General features: G+C 42.8%; 1 protein-coding gene and 1 pseudogene across 2 annotated transcripts; both read left to right on the top strand.

Annotated features, from left to right (window-relative positions):
- Positions 1-3: 3 nt before the first annotated feature.
- Positions 4-2,721, top strand: LOC110531553 (glutathione peroxidase 1-like; annotated as a pseudogene). Its single transcript, XR_016491176.1, has 6 exons — positions 4-264; positions 830-1,126; positions 1,286-1,379; positions 1,773-1,903; positions 2,090-2,220; positions 2,379-2,721. The product of XR_016491176.1 is annotated as a glutathione peroxidase 1-like (transcript).
- A 918-nt stretch (positions 2,722-3,639) lies between these two features.
- Positions 3,640-8,396, top strand: LOC110531574 (NADH dehydrogenase [ubiquinone] 1 beta subcomplex subunit 8, mitochondrial). Its single transcript, XM_090217721.1, is given in 6 exon segments — positions 3,640-3,765; positions 3,767-3,785; positions 4,190-4,316; positions 4,663-4,762; positions 7,490-7,645; positions 8,230-8,396. Coding segments are annotated over 6 exon segments (606 nt in total). The 5' UTR covers positions 3,640-3,654; the 3' UTR covers positions 8,323-8,396.
- Positions 8,397-13,504: the final 5,108 nt, after the last annotated feature.

A 13,504-nucleotide genomic window follows, 5' to 3' on the forward strand; every position in this document is an offset into this window, starting at 1 on the left:
TCCAGAATGCAGAGTCAACCTCTCTGCGCAGGAATAGGGAATCTATATCTCAGTAAATGTGTTTGTTTTGGGAGAAATAAAGCTGAGAAAAATAATACATTGGAGTAGTTATTGATGGTCTTTGACAAGTATGTGCGATATTTTGGTAAAAAAAAAAATATACGACCGAGCGTTAGGATCCAAGTGACATTCGACGCCTGTGGATTTTACCGATACGCACCCCCCGGTCAATGTCTGTTACACGAGAGGAATATTATCTTTGCTGTAACCGCTCCAAATAAGGAAAAGCATTGCTTTTCTTTTGTCATATTGGCAATCGTAGGAATGACTTGATCAGTTCTTTATCAGAAGGAATTATTTGTATTATCCAATGGTTGCTCACAATGTGAAGAGCTTTGATTCATGTCAGTAAATAAAAAGTGTTCTACAAATGCAATGTATTAATGTATAGCAAACAAAAGGTATAGGCCAATCTTTGACACAGCAATAACCAATAGGCTCAATTAATTAAATATTAAATTCCATCTAAGCTTTGGTTATGTTGATCATACTTATTTCTCTACCATGTATAAAATAATCAATAATATGACGATATAGTACTTTATTTGTTTATTGTAAAATAGATCATATGTCCTATAGTGACCCCAGGAACGGCACCAATATTAGTATTTATTAGTATATTATTAGTATTTCCAAGATATGCATCGATTTTCTTACATACCTGTCAAGTGAATAAGGAGAGATAACCAATGACTAACTGTCACTAACATGATCTGCATACCCATGCAAACTGCTGAACAAATAACCATCCTGTCAATTCATCTCTTAGCATGCCGCGACACAATGGAGTCAACCACGCTGAACAACTGCTGAGCCTATAGTTATGGTTCTCTGAATGAGGAGGACCAACCGGGTGGCTTTAGTGAATACCCACCGCTGACTGCTCTGCTCTGGATAAAGGCTACAAGCTAAAGAAGAAGTAGAACCTCTAATGGCGTGCGTTAAATCAATCTATGATTTCAGCGCTGAGACCTTGAACGGTCAGAGCGTTCCTCTCGGTATCTACAGGGGCAAGGTGCTCCTCATTGTCAACCTGGCCACCTTCTGAGGGTCAACGATAGAGGAGGTAGGCTAACGAGGATTCATGGTGCTAGCCTATACAGGCTAAAAGCCTAATGCGGGCATAGGCCAAACCTTTGATTGTGTTGTAGTATTAGAGATATTCTAGAGTCAGCCCAAGGGGAATGTTGAGGTGGTGTTCTAATTGTATGTGTCATCCTAACAGTACCACAGAATGAACGCACTCATGGAAATGTTTGGTGACCTCAACTTCACTGTCCTGGGATTCCCCTGCAATCAGTTTGGTCTTCAGGCACCTGGTAAGAGAGTCTTTTTGAAATAACAATAAAGGTTTTTGATCTGTTGTAACTTACTTTGTCTCTAGGAGTAATGCTATGTGTCAAAACGCTCATGTGTGGGGCAGCGGTCTAAAGCACTGCATCTTACTACAGACCCTGGTTCAATTCCAGGCTGTATTACAACCAGTTGTGATTGGGAGTCCCAAAGGGTGGCGAACAATTAGCCCATTGTCGTCCTGGTTAGGGGTAGGCCGTCATTGTAAATAAGAATCTGTTCTTAAATGACTTGCCAAGTTAAATAGTGTGCTTGTTTGTCATGCGTGATGACGAGACCAGTCTGTTTTTATAAATGCCTCTGTTTCAGAACTAATAAGCTCACTGGTCTGTTGCATTTGTTGTTGTTTCTTCCTTCAGAGGTAAATCATGAAACCCTCAACCTTCTCAAGTATGTAAGGCCAGGTGGGGGGTTTGTCCCCAAGTTCCCTGTGTTTGGCAAGATCGAGGTCAATGGGTTGAATGAAGAACCTCTTTTCGCCTATCTCAAGGTAGTATATTTGACATGTCCTCTTTTCGCCTATCTCAAGGTAGTATATTTGACATGTCCTCTTTTCGCCTATCTCAAGGTAGTATATGTCCTTATGCACTATTATGTACTGCACTCTGGGGACAAGTTGAATACCTTATGGACATTAGACCTCACTAACAGCATTTGTTAATGTCTTGTACAACAGGAGTCTTTGCCCTATGTGAACCCTGTCATAGGAGATATAAAGAAGTTCTACTGGTCACCCATCAAAGTCAACGATATTCGCTGGAACTTTGAGAAGTTTCTAATCGATTCTGATGGGGCGCCTTTCAGGCGGTAAGTTAAACACATGAATGAAAAATGATTTGACAGTGTATATAACATGTATCAATCATTCATGCATTCATTCATAGAATTAATTAATTAATTAATTAACAAATAAGATTTGAAAATACTTAATGTCCTATTCTATAATGGCCTCTCCTTTTCCCCAGTTATGAACTTCATGGCCCTACTGAGAAAGTGGAAAAAGACATTGCAGGCCTACTATAAATGGAGTCATCTGTTCCCTTTATGGCTGTCAAGAAAGTGGGTCCTTCATCAGCAGAGGCAGAGTGACGATCCCTCAGTAAATGCAGACTAAATGCAGCTGAGCTGGATCTGATGGAGAAGGGAGAAGGACTCTGAGTTTCAGTGCATTCACTCAGAATATTAGATCCCTCCAGCCCCTGTTGGTGACCAGTAGGCATATCACTATGGTCTCAATATAACTAACTACTCCCTTTTGTTATTGTTGCAAAACAGAGGAAGTCAATAAATCTTTTGGCTGAAATCTTACAATGTGTTGTCCATTTAATTGTTTAACATTGTTAAAACAACATGTGTAGGCTACAGTAGGAGAAACCCAAGTCTCCAGCTGCATAGAAACTCAAGCCTACTTGTATGGAAGGATATACAATATACACCATTTAACCGAGCACTGTGGATGTTTGAGAATAAAATAAAAAATTCACTATTTGGATTGTTTTATGTTTGACATTTCTATTCTTTGACATTTTTACGATCAAAGAGACTGCTATTCTGTAAAAAATACCCCCTTTTTTAAAGGTGGTAATGATGGTAGTAGACAAGGAAGAAAAGTGGAATATGTTTTGAGTGAATATGGAATGGAGGATATCACAGAACCTTTGGAAAAGCTACAGAAGAAGGAAATTGAACGTGACGAGAGTGAAGGTTGAATTAACTGCGGTGGCAGGTGGTGTGGTGAGGGAGCTTGGCGTCACGTGTACAAACAGGGACACGTCCTCCAGTAGCTCAGAGATGGAGCCTGAGAGTGAGGTTGAATTAACTGCGGTGGCAGGTGGTGAGGTGAGGGAGCTTGGCGTCACGTGTAAAAACAGGAACACGTCCTCCAGTAGCTCAGAGATGGAGCCTGAGAGTGAGGTTGAATTAACTGCGGTGGCAGGTGGTGAGGTGAGGGAGCTTGGCGTCACGTGTAAAAACAGGAACACGTCCTCCAGTAGCTCAGAGATGGAACCTGGGAGTGAGGATGCAGTATAGGGAGGACCGCCGAGTTTGAATGAAGTAGAATCTGGTCCAGTAGGACTGACATTTTTGGAGAAAGTGGTCGCTTGGCCTCACCCTCCAGTACAGTAGATGGCGGTGTATGCACCTTCAAGTTGGATGCAATCCACCAACCAAATCCCAAAGAAGAAGAAGCGAAGAGAAGAAAAAAAAAAGAAGACATTTCCCGAAGTTGTCACCGGACGCATGCGTATTTCACTGTTCAATGTCACAGCAACAATTGAACATGGCTGCCGTGGGTTTCAGAAATTGGGCTCGAGCTCTTTCCAAGGGGAAACAGCCAGGCTTCTCGGCGCTTTTCTCCCAAATCAGAGCAGGTTGGTTCATGGATCTTTATCGTTGTACTTATGCAAAATGCCTGTATCACGTTGGAATGGAAGTTAGAACATGCCAGGCAAAGTGTCGCTAACCTTGAGCTAGCCTACAACAGAGCTGCATCTCGTTCAGTGGTTTACTAACGTTAGTGAAAGCTTCATTCAGTATTATGTAGCTAACTGTCTACGATCAAATATTAGGCTAGATCCCATACACGGTTACCTGGCCAGCCAACGTTACTGTCTTTGGATAACTTGTGCAAGTAGCTACGCTAGGTATATACACTGTACATTTCTTAAAGCAATTCCTAACGTTACTCTCAAACGGCTAGTTAGCTAACAATCCCACTCTGGTTGATCATGGGGCTAAATGGTACTGTATTAACGTCTTTCCAAATGTTGTATAGCCTCTGGACCTTCCAAGGGCATGCTGCCAGGGCCATACCCCCAAACGCCCGAGGAGAGAGCAGCTGCAGCGAAGAAGTACAACATGAGGGTGGAGGATTATGAACCAATCCCGGATAATGGCGAGGGGTAAGGTAGCGTGGATAAGGAAGGGCACACATGCTATTGTTTTCCTGTCATCTATACACCACCCCATTACAGCAGGAGCTATGTTGCTTTGCCAGACAACTAGCAAATTGATTTGGTAATTCAACCTATGGGGTGAACTCTCACTGAAATGACTGAGGCTCTGCATCCCAAACAGTTTACAATTCCCTACATAGTGCACTAGTTTTGACCAGAGCCCTATGGGATGCACTATATATAAGGTATGAGAACAAATATTGGACAGCAATGGGAGTTTTAACATTTCAGGATATGTGCATTACCTAAGGTTATTCACCTACACACTTTTTTTCCTGTTGTGCTTCGGTAGGTATGGAGACTACCCACAATTGCCAGACAGATCCCAGCATGAGAGAGACCCCTGGTATTCCTGGGACCATCCAGACCTGAGGAGGAACTGGGGAGAGCCGGTAAGATAGAGGAGGAACTGGGGAGAGACGGTAAGATAGAGGAGGAACTGGGGAGAGACGGTAAGATAGAGGACGAACTGGGGAGAGACGGTAAGATAGAGGAGGAACTGGGGAGAGACGGTAAGATAGAGGAGGAACTGGGGAGAGACGGTAAGATAGAGGACGAACTGGGGGGAGACGGTAAGATAGAGGAGGAACTGGGGGGGAGATGGTAAGATAGAGGAGGAACTGGGGGGGAGACTAATAGTGTTGTCTAGATACAGTATCAGATCTCACTCTACTTACACTGAACAAAAATATAAATGCAACATGTAAAATATTGGTTTCATATGCACAAGGTAGTAAAAAAAAAAAAATGCATATTTCCAATTTTGATCATTTATTTACGTCCCTGTTATTGAGCATTTCTTCTTTGCCAAGATAATCCATCCGCCTGACAGGTGTGACATATCAAGAAGCTGATTAAACAGCATGAGCATTACAAAGGTACACCTTGTGCTGGGGACAATAAATGGCCACTAAAATGTAAAGTTTTTTCACACAACACAATGCCACAGATGTCTCAAGTTTTGAGGGAGTGTGCAGTTGGTATGCTCACTGCAGGAATCTCCACCAGTGTTATGTTAATTTCTCTACCATAAGCCGCTTCAATGTCATTTTAGAGAATTTTTGCAGTACTTCCAACCGGGCTCACAACCGCAGACCACGTGTAACCACGCAAGCCCAGGACCACCACATCCGGCCTCTTCACCTGCGGGATCGTCTGAGACCAGCCACCCGTACAGCTGATGAAACTGTGGGTTTGCACAAACAAAGAATATCTGCACAAGCTGTCAGAAACCGTCTCAGGGAAGCTCATCTTCGTGCTTGTTGTCCTCAACAGGGCCTTGACCTGACTGCAGTTTGGTGTCGTAACTGACTTCAGTGGGCAGATGGCCACTGAGAAAGAGGGGGAGGTGTGCTCTTCACGGGTGAATATCGGTTTTAACTGTACCGGGCAGATGGCAGACAGCATGTATGGCGTTGTGTGGGCGAGCAGTTTTCTGTTGTGAACAGAGTGCCCCATGGTGTGGTTATAGTATAGGCAGGCAGGCATAAGCTACGGACAATGAACACAATTGCATTTAATCAAAGGCCATTTTGAATGCACAGAGATACCGTGCTGCAGTCCTGAGGTCCATTGTCGTGCCATTCATCTGCCGCCATCACCTCATGTTTCAGCATGATAATGCACGGCTCCATGTCGCAAGGATCTGTACACAATTCCTGGAGGCTGAAAATGTCCCCGTTCTTCCATTGCCTGCATACTCACCAGACATGTCACCCGTTGAGCATGTTTGGGATGCTCTGGATCCACGTGTACGACAGAGTGTTCCAGTTCCTGCCAATATCCAGCAACTTCACATATCCATTGAAGAGGAGTGGAACAACATTCCACAGGCCACAATCAACAGCCTGATCAACTCTATGTGAAGGAGATGTCGTGCTGCATGAGGCAAGTGGTGGTCACACCAGATACTGACTGGTTTTCTGATCCACACTCCAACCTTTTTTTTTGGTAAGGGCGTTTGTGATCAACAGATGCATATCTGTATTCCCAGGCATGTGAAATCCATAGATCAGGGCTTAATTTATTTCTTTTTCAGTGTATATTAAAAATAAAAGACATCTGCCTACAAGTATTGTGACTACACAACTGACTGCTAAGACTATATATTAGGTCTGGGTCAATACCAGTATCCCGATACTTGTTTAGTATCGCGACTACACAACTGACTAATAAGACTATATAGTAGGTCTGGGACAATACCAGTATCCCGATACTTGTTTAGTATCGCAACAAGAAAACAACACAGCGGATTAACTAATTTATGAAAACAGCACTAATGTTGGAAACAAACATGTTACCCAGAGTCACATTTTGTATTTATTTTCCAAGCTATATACATTTTACACAAAGCAGGTTTTTATAAAGAACCAAAGAGTTTGAGCTGCTTCGTGTAAATGTTTTACCATGGGAAAATATGACAATACTGATATCATTACAGCCCTACTGTATATTATTCACAGTGCGCCACTTGTTGTTTACGGTAAAGTATTGTGTACATTTATGCACGTAGACATTTGAAATGGCAGGACGTGAATGTGTGTAAGCTACGACTCATTATCTGCTCATGTATTTCTCCCTGACTCATTGACAGTGGGTTGCCAGCAGCATACCACCCTGCATACCACTGCTGGCTTGCTTCTGAAGCTAAACAGGGTTGGTCCTGGTCAGTTCCTGGATGGGAGACCAGATGCTGCTGGAAGTGGTGTTGGAGGGCCAGTAGGAGGCACTCTTTCCTCTGGTCTAAAAAATATCCCAATGCCCCAGGGTAGTGATTGGGGACACTGCCTTGTGTAGGGTGCCGTCTTTCGGATTGGACGTTAAACGGGTGTCCTGACTTTGAGGCCATTAAAGATCCCATGGCACTTATCGTAAGAGTGCCATGTGTTAACCCTGGTGTCCTGGCTAAATTCCCAATCTGGCCCTCAAACCATCACGGTCACCTAATAATCCCCAGTTTACAATTGGCTCATTCATCCCCCCTCCTCTCCCCTGTAACTATTCCCCAGGTAGTTGCCGCAAATGAGAACATGTTCTCAGTCAACTTACCTGGTAAAATAACAGATAAATAAATACAAATCAAAAAATGGGTTCTCGTCTGTTGCATGTTTTCATTCTAGATCCACTGGGATTTTGACATGTTCATCAGGAATCGAGTGGACACGTCGCCCAGCCCTGTGGCCTGGCACACCATGTGCAAACATCTGTTTGGTTTCGTTGGATTCATGCTGCTGATGTTCTACCTTGGGGAGAAGTTTCCATCTTACCAGCCGGTGGTAAGTATTGCATTGAGCATCAGTCTTTGTCTCCGTTGTAATCGCTGTTGTAACCCCCTAAGATGTCACAGACCAGAAGATAATATAATTATATGTCTTTCCTGTTGTATTGAAACCCTTTCCCATTTTGGTATCTCAAGACATTTTTTACTATGATATCTGGATTTGAAAAGGGCTTATCCAATAACAGCCTTTGGGTCTACCCCTCATATGTGTCCCGTGGACACTAACATTGGATTTTACAGTTGGAGAAACAGATCTGATCCCTGAATACGGTTTAATGACGGGTGTACACGGAGTCGGAGATGATGCTACTGCTGTTAGTGTTTTCATTTGTTTCCTTGCCTTGCTACCAATTCAATAGTAATTGGTAACTGAAGTGCATTTATCCATATTTTGCTATTTCATTTCCTTATGATATATTTCTGGTATTTATTGAAGACCATTGAGCACCTCTCACACACTCACCAAACACATGTTTTTAAAAAGTACAAAGGTCTTCAAATGTCCTCTTCTGTAGGAAAGGTGAATAGGTACATCCTGTCTGATGCCCCCTGTTAGGTCATCCCTGTTCTCTATTCCAGGCACCCAAACAATATCCTTACAGCAACCTGCACCTAGAGAGAGGAGAGGATCCCGAGAAACAACCTGAAGAAGTCAAACATTTTAACATTTAAATATCTGCTTCTCTAAATGTGTATATTTCTGTCTAATAAAGAGTTATTGGTGTGACTTCAGTCACATTCCTTGATCTTTGACCTAGATCTTATTCTTTGGAAAGCTACTCCTTCTAAATCACTTTTAAGATCGAATGGCTTTTCAAACTTTAAAACGTGCAACTCTGGAATAGGTTGCTTGTGTACAACTTTGATATCACTTATCCGTGTCGTCGCCTGTTTCCCGTGTCGTCGCCTGCTTCCCGTGTCGTCGCCTGCTGAGAGAGAGAGAGATCAGTGGATAGTCCTATAGCCAATTGACATGGTAAATACATGGCCTTTATATAGTCCTTTATATCATAGTGCATTATGGGGCTACGTTATATTTAATTTAGGGTGACTATCATTAAAAGATACTATCCCACTACTGTAAAACGCTGCGCAAGTGGAGTCGTCATACGTCTGGGTCTTGTCCCCTAATATTTTTTGACTGGGTTTGACAATTAAAAAATACAATGTGAAAACGAGGCCGTTTAGGATATCAAATTATATTTTTTTGGTGTGAATGAATTTACTTCTGCCAGAGGTTTTTTCCCTATTGAAGACCATACAAAAAATGACCAGGTTACATCCTTAGATGCTGTGTCACTTTCATAGTGCATACAGTCACTACTACGCTCAATTTCAACTTCTAAACTTCTTTGACTAACATAAAAAAATAGTGCCTTCAGAAAGTATTCACACCCCTTGACTTTTCCCACTTTGTTAGACTGAATTTAGATTGTGTCATGAGCCAACAAGCAATATCCCATAATGTCAGAGAGGAATTATGCATAAAGAGTCATAAGTTGCACGGATTCACTCTGTGTGCAGTAATAGGGATTAACATGGTTTTGTAATGACTACTTCACCTCTGTACCCCACACACACAATTATCTGTAAGGTTCCTCAGTCGAGCAGTGAATTTCAAGCACAGATTCAAACAGATACCCATCTACCAAAAGGTGCAAAGGTCACCTATTGGTAGATGGGTAAAATAAAAAAAAAAGCAGACATTTGAATATTCCCTTTAAGCATGGAGAAGTAATTAATGACACTTTGGAAGGTGTATCAATACATCCAGTCACTACACAGATACAGGCCCCCTTCCTAACTCTGTTACCGGAGAGGAAGGAAACCACTCAGGGATTTCACCATGAGGTCAATGGTGACTTTAAAACAGAGTTCAATGATTGTGATAGAAAACTGAGGATGGCTCTACAACGTTGTAGTTAGTCCACAATATTAACCTAAATGACAGACTGAAAAGGAAGTCTGTACAGAATAAAAATATTATAAAAACATGCATCCTGTTTGCAACAAGGAACTAAAGTAAAACAGCAAGGAAATGAACCTTATGTCCTGAATACAAAGTGTTATGTTTTGCTCAAATTCATCACTGAGTACCACTCTTCATATTTTGCTGCATCATGTTATGGGCAATGTTCCCTCAAAGCAAATTCGGCCCTGAAAAAATATCAGGCCTGCTGAGAGCAAACTTGAATGTTGTGAACATTCTGTGTAACTTCGAGCACGCGTTTTACTGTGAACACTTGAGGCTTTACCCACTTTAAGTTACCGTTTCAGACAGTGGTCAAGCAGGCTACTGTGGCTATTTGATCATGATGTAGGCCTACCATCAAATCTAATTGAGATAATGCCTCCCATAACATTTTAACATGGAAATAGCTGTTTGAAAATTGCCTACAGTACCAGCCAATGTGTGGTGTTCAATGTAGGCCTACATTTCATCAGACTTTTGAAAAAATATACAGGGCTTGACATTAACCTGTTAATCCAAGAAATGACTTTACAAAATAAAATGCATTATTATTCTCATTCCATTATTACAAAGAATCAAACAAATTATGCTACTCTCTGCCTATTGGCTACTTAGCTTATTTAAGCCTGCCTCAAAATACAACACTGGCCCTTTAAGAAATAACAAAGCTCTTTACCAGACTGGCTTTTCAAAGATGTCTAGAAATGCACAAGTTTTGTGCTCTTGTAGGAAGCAATCACTCCCCTATTGTTGACTATTAATGAACTATAACTGGGTTAATAAATCACTAACTAGCAAAGGATATAAACAAATGTACACACATGGCTACATGCAGCTCTCGCTTTGATCTGAAAACGAAACACATCTACTCAAGACCACTCATGCTGTAAACACAGTCCAGTTCAAAGTGAATGGCACAGATCCATATATGGCAATGGTCTATTTGCATATAGGCCTATTGGCAGCTCTGATTGGTTAGGCCTCACCGGTCTGTGTGTAGAGTATGGGCTGAGTGGTGCTTGTCAATGAAATAGAATCTTACACTGATGTGTTCTGCCTACAACACAATGTCTTGACTAGTTCGTTTTGTTTCGGTATGTTGCATTGAAAGTGGCTAATATTGCGTTGATTCAATCACAATTCCCACAGTAAAGGGAAACGTTGATAGTGTTAACTAAGGGAGAAAACTTGACGAAAGTTGAGTGAAGTTCAATCTCATGCATCTCTGCGCAGGCTGTGTGGCAGTCATGGGGAGTGGGTCGCCCGCCCACGCGCGCAGTTTAGAGGGAACATTGGTTATGAGTACGCTTGTCGTCGGCAAGTACTAGGGACTTTTTTTAGGATAAAAATAAATGGAATAGAGTTCAGCGCAGGCAGAATCTTAGAGAAAAACATCTGCTTTCTAACAGACACTGCGAGACAAATTCACCTTTCAGCAGGAAAACAGAAGCTCCCGGGTGGCACAGTGGTGTAAGGCACTGCATCTCAGTACTAGACCCTGGTTCGATCCCGAGCTGTATCACAACCGGCCATGATCGGGAGTCCCATAGGGCGGTGCGCAATTGGCCCAGTGTCGTCCGGGTTAGGGGATGGTTTGACCCGGGTAAGCCGTCATTGTAAAATAAAGAATTTGTTCTTTAACTGACTTGCCTAGGTAAATAAAAGGTCAAAAATAAACTAAAACACAAGGCCAAATATACACGGGAGTTGCTTACCCAAGGTGAGAGAGTAACAATGGAAGCGGAAGTGATGCTTAATTATTTTGGCGTGAGTGAAGATGGAGGAAATCACAGGAATACTGTAACATCTAATGGAGATAAAAGGCCTGAAGTAGTAAATCAATATAAGCCTTGGTATGATAATGCCAGGAGGCGAGAGAGAACAAGAGAGTGCTGGATAGGAGGGAGGATGTAAATGATGCGTTGAATGCACCATTTACCATGGCAGAGGAGAAAAGGGCAATAAGTAATGCTGGGTTAACTTCACCTGGGAAAGATGAGATGTGCTATTTTATGTTGGCCCATCTTAGTGATGAAGCACTGGATAAGGTATTGGTGTTGTACCACAGAGTGTGGGAATAGGGGAAACTACCAGACAGCTGGAAGGAGCACTAGTGGTACCAATCTGGGAATAGGGGAAACTACCAGACAGCTGGAAGGAGCACTAGTGGTACCAATCTGGGAATAGGGGAAACTACCAGACAGCTGGAAGGAGCACTAGTGGTACCAATCCGGGAATAGGGGGAAACTACCAGACAGCTGGAAGGAGCACTAGTGGTACCAATCTGGGAATAGGGGAAACTACCAGACAGCTGGAAGGAGCACTAGTGGTACCAATCTGGGAATAGGGGAAACTACCAGACAGCTGGAAGGAGCACTAGTGGTACCAATCTGGGAATAGGGGAAACTACCACACAGCTGGAAGGAGCACTAGTGGTACCAATCCGGAAGCCAGGGAAGGACAGGACATACTGGGTCAGCATTTGTAGTGCAGGAATGTGGGGTGGCAGTCAGGAAACACAGTACAGATATTCTGTCAAAGTTGATGGCCATACTGTTGGCCTTTCAGTGGGTGGAGGAAGTCAAGCCAGACAGAGTAGTTATTTGCTCTGATTCATGTGCAGTGTTAATGAGTATTCAGTCCGTTAGGTCATGTAGAAGACAAGACCTGCTGTATGAGGTGCTACAAACCCCACGGCAGGATTATGGGACAGATGGGAATACAGATAAGATTTACTTGGTCCCAGCCCATGTGGGGGTGGAGGGGAACGAGGCAGTTGATGTACTGGCTAAACAAGCATTTAGTAGTGGGGATGTTGATGTACTGGCTCAACAAGCACTTAGTAGTGGGGATGTTAATGTTGTAGTTTCAATGAGCAAGGCAGAGGCAAAAAGCCTGATATGGACAGTGATGGTGTAGAGATAACAGGAGCAGGTTAAAGCCTGATATAGACAGTGATGGTGTAGAGATGACAGGCTAAAAGCCTGATATAGACAGTGATGGTGTAGAGATGACAGGAGCAGGTTAAAGCCTGATATGGACAGTGATGGTGTAGAGATGACAGGCTAAAAGCCTGATATAGACAGTGATGGTGTAGAGATGGCAGGTTAAAAGCCTGATATAGGCAGTGATGGTGTAGAGATGACAGGCTAAAAGCCTGATATGGACAGTGATGGTGTAGAGATGACAGGAGCAGGTTAAAACCTGATATGGACAGTGATGGTGTAGAGATGACAGGAGCAGGTTAAAGCCTGATATGGACAGTGATGGTGTAGAGATGACAGGCTAAAAGCCTGATATAGACAGTGATGGTGTAGAGATGACAGGCTAAAAGCCTGATATAGACAGTGATGGTGTAGAGATGACAGGAGCAGGTTAAAGCCTGATATGGACAGTGATGGTGTAGAGATGACAGGCTAAAAGCCTGATATAGACAGTGATGGTGTAGAGATGACAGGCTAAAAGCCTGATATAGACAGTGATGGTGTAGAGACAGCAGGCTAAAAGCCTGATATAGACAGTGATGGTGTAGAGATGACAGGCTAAAAGCCTGATATGGACAGTGATGGTGTAGAGATGACAGGTTAAAGCCTGATATGGACAGTGATGGTGTAGAGATGGCAGGAGCAGGTTAAAAGCCTGATATGGACAGTGATGGTGCAGAGATGGCAGGAGCAGGTTAAAAGCCTGATATAGACAGTGATGGTGCAGATATGACAGGTTTAAAGCCTGATATAGACAGTGATGGTGTAGAGATGACAGGTTTAAAGCCTGATATGGACAGTGATGGTGTAGAGATGACAGGCTAAAAGCCTGATATAGACAGTGATGGTGTAGAGATAGCAGGAGCAGGTTAAAAGCCTGATATGGACAGTGATGGTG

Source organism: Oncorhynchus mykiss, chromosome 23, assembly GCF_057628025.1.
Source record: "Oncorhynchus mykiss isolate SJ-2025 chromosome 23, ASM5762802v1, whole genome shotgun sequence".
NCBI classification, from domain to species: Eukaryota; Metazoa; Chordata; class Actinopteri; order Salmoniformes; family Salmonidae; genus Oncorhynchus; species Oncorhynchus mykiss.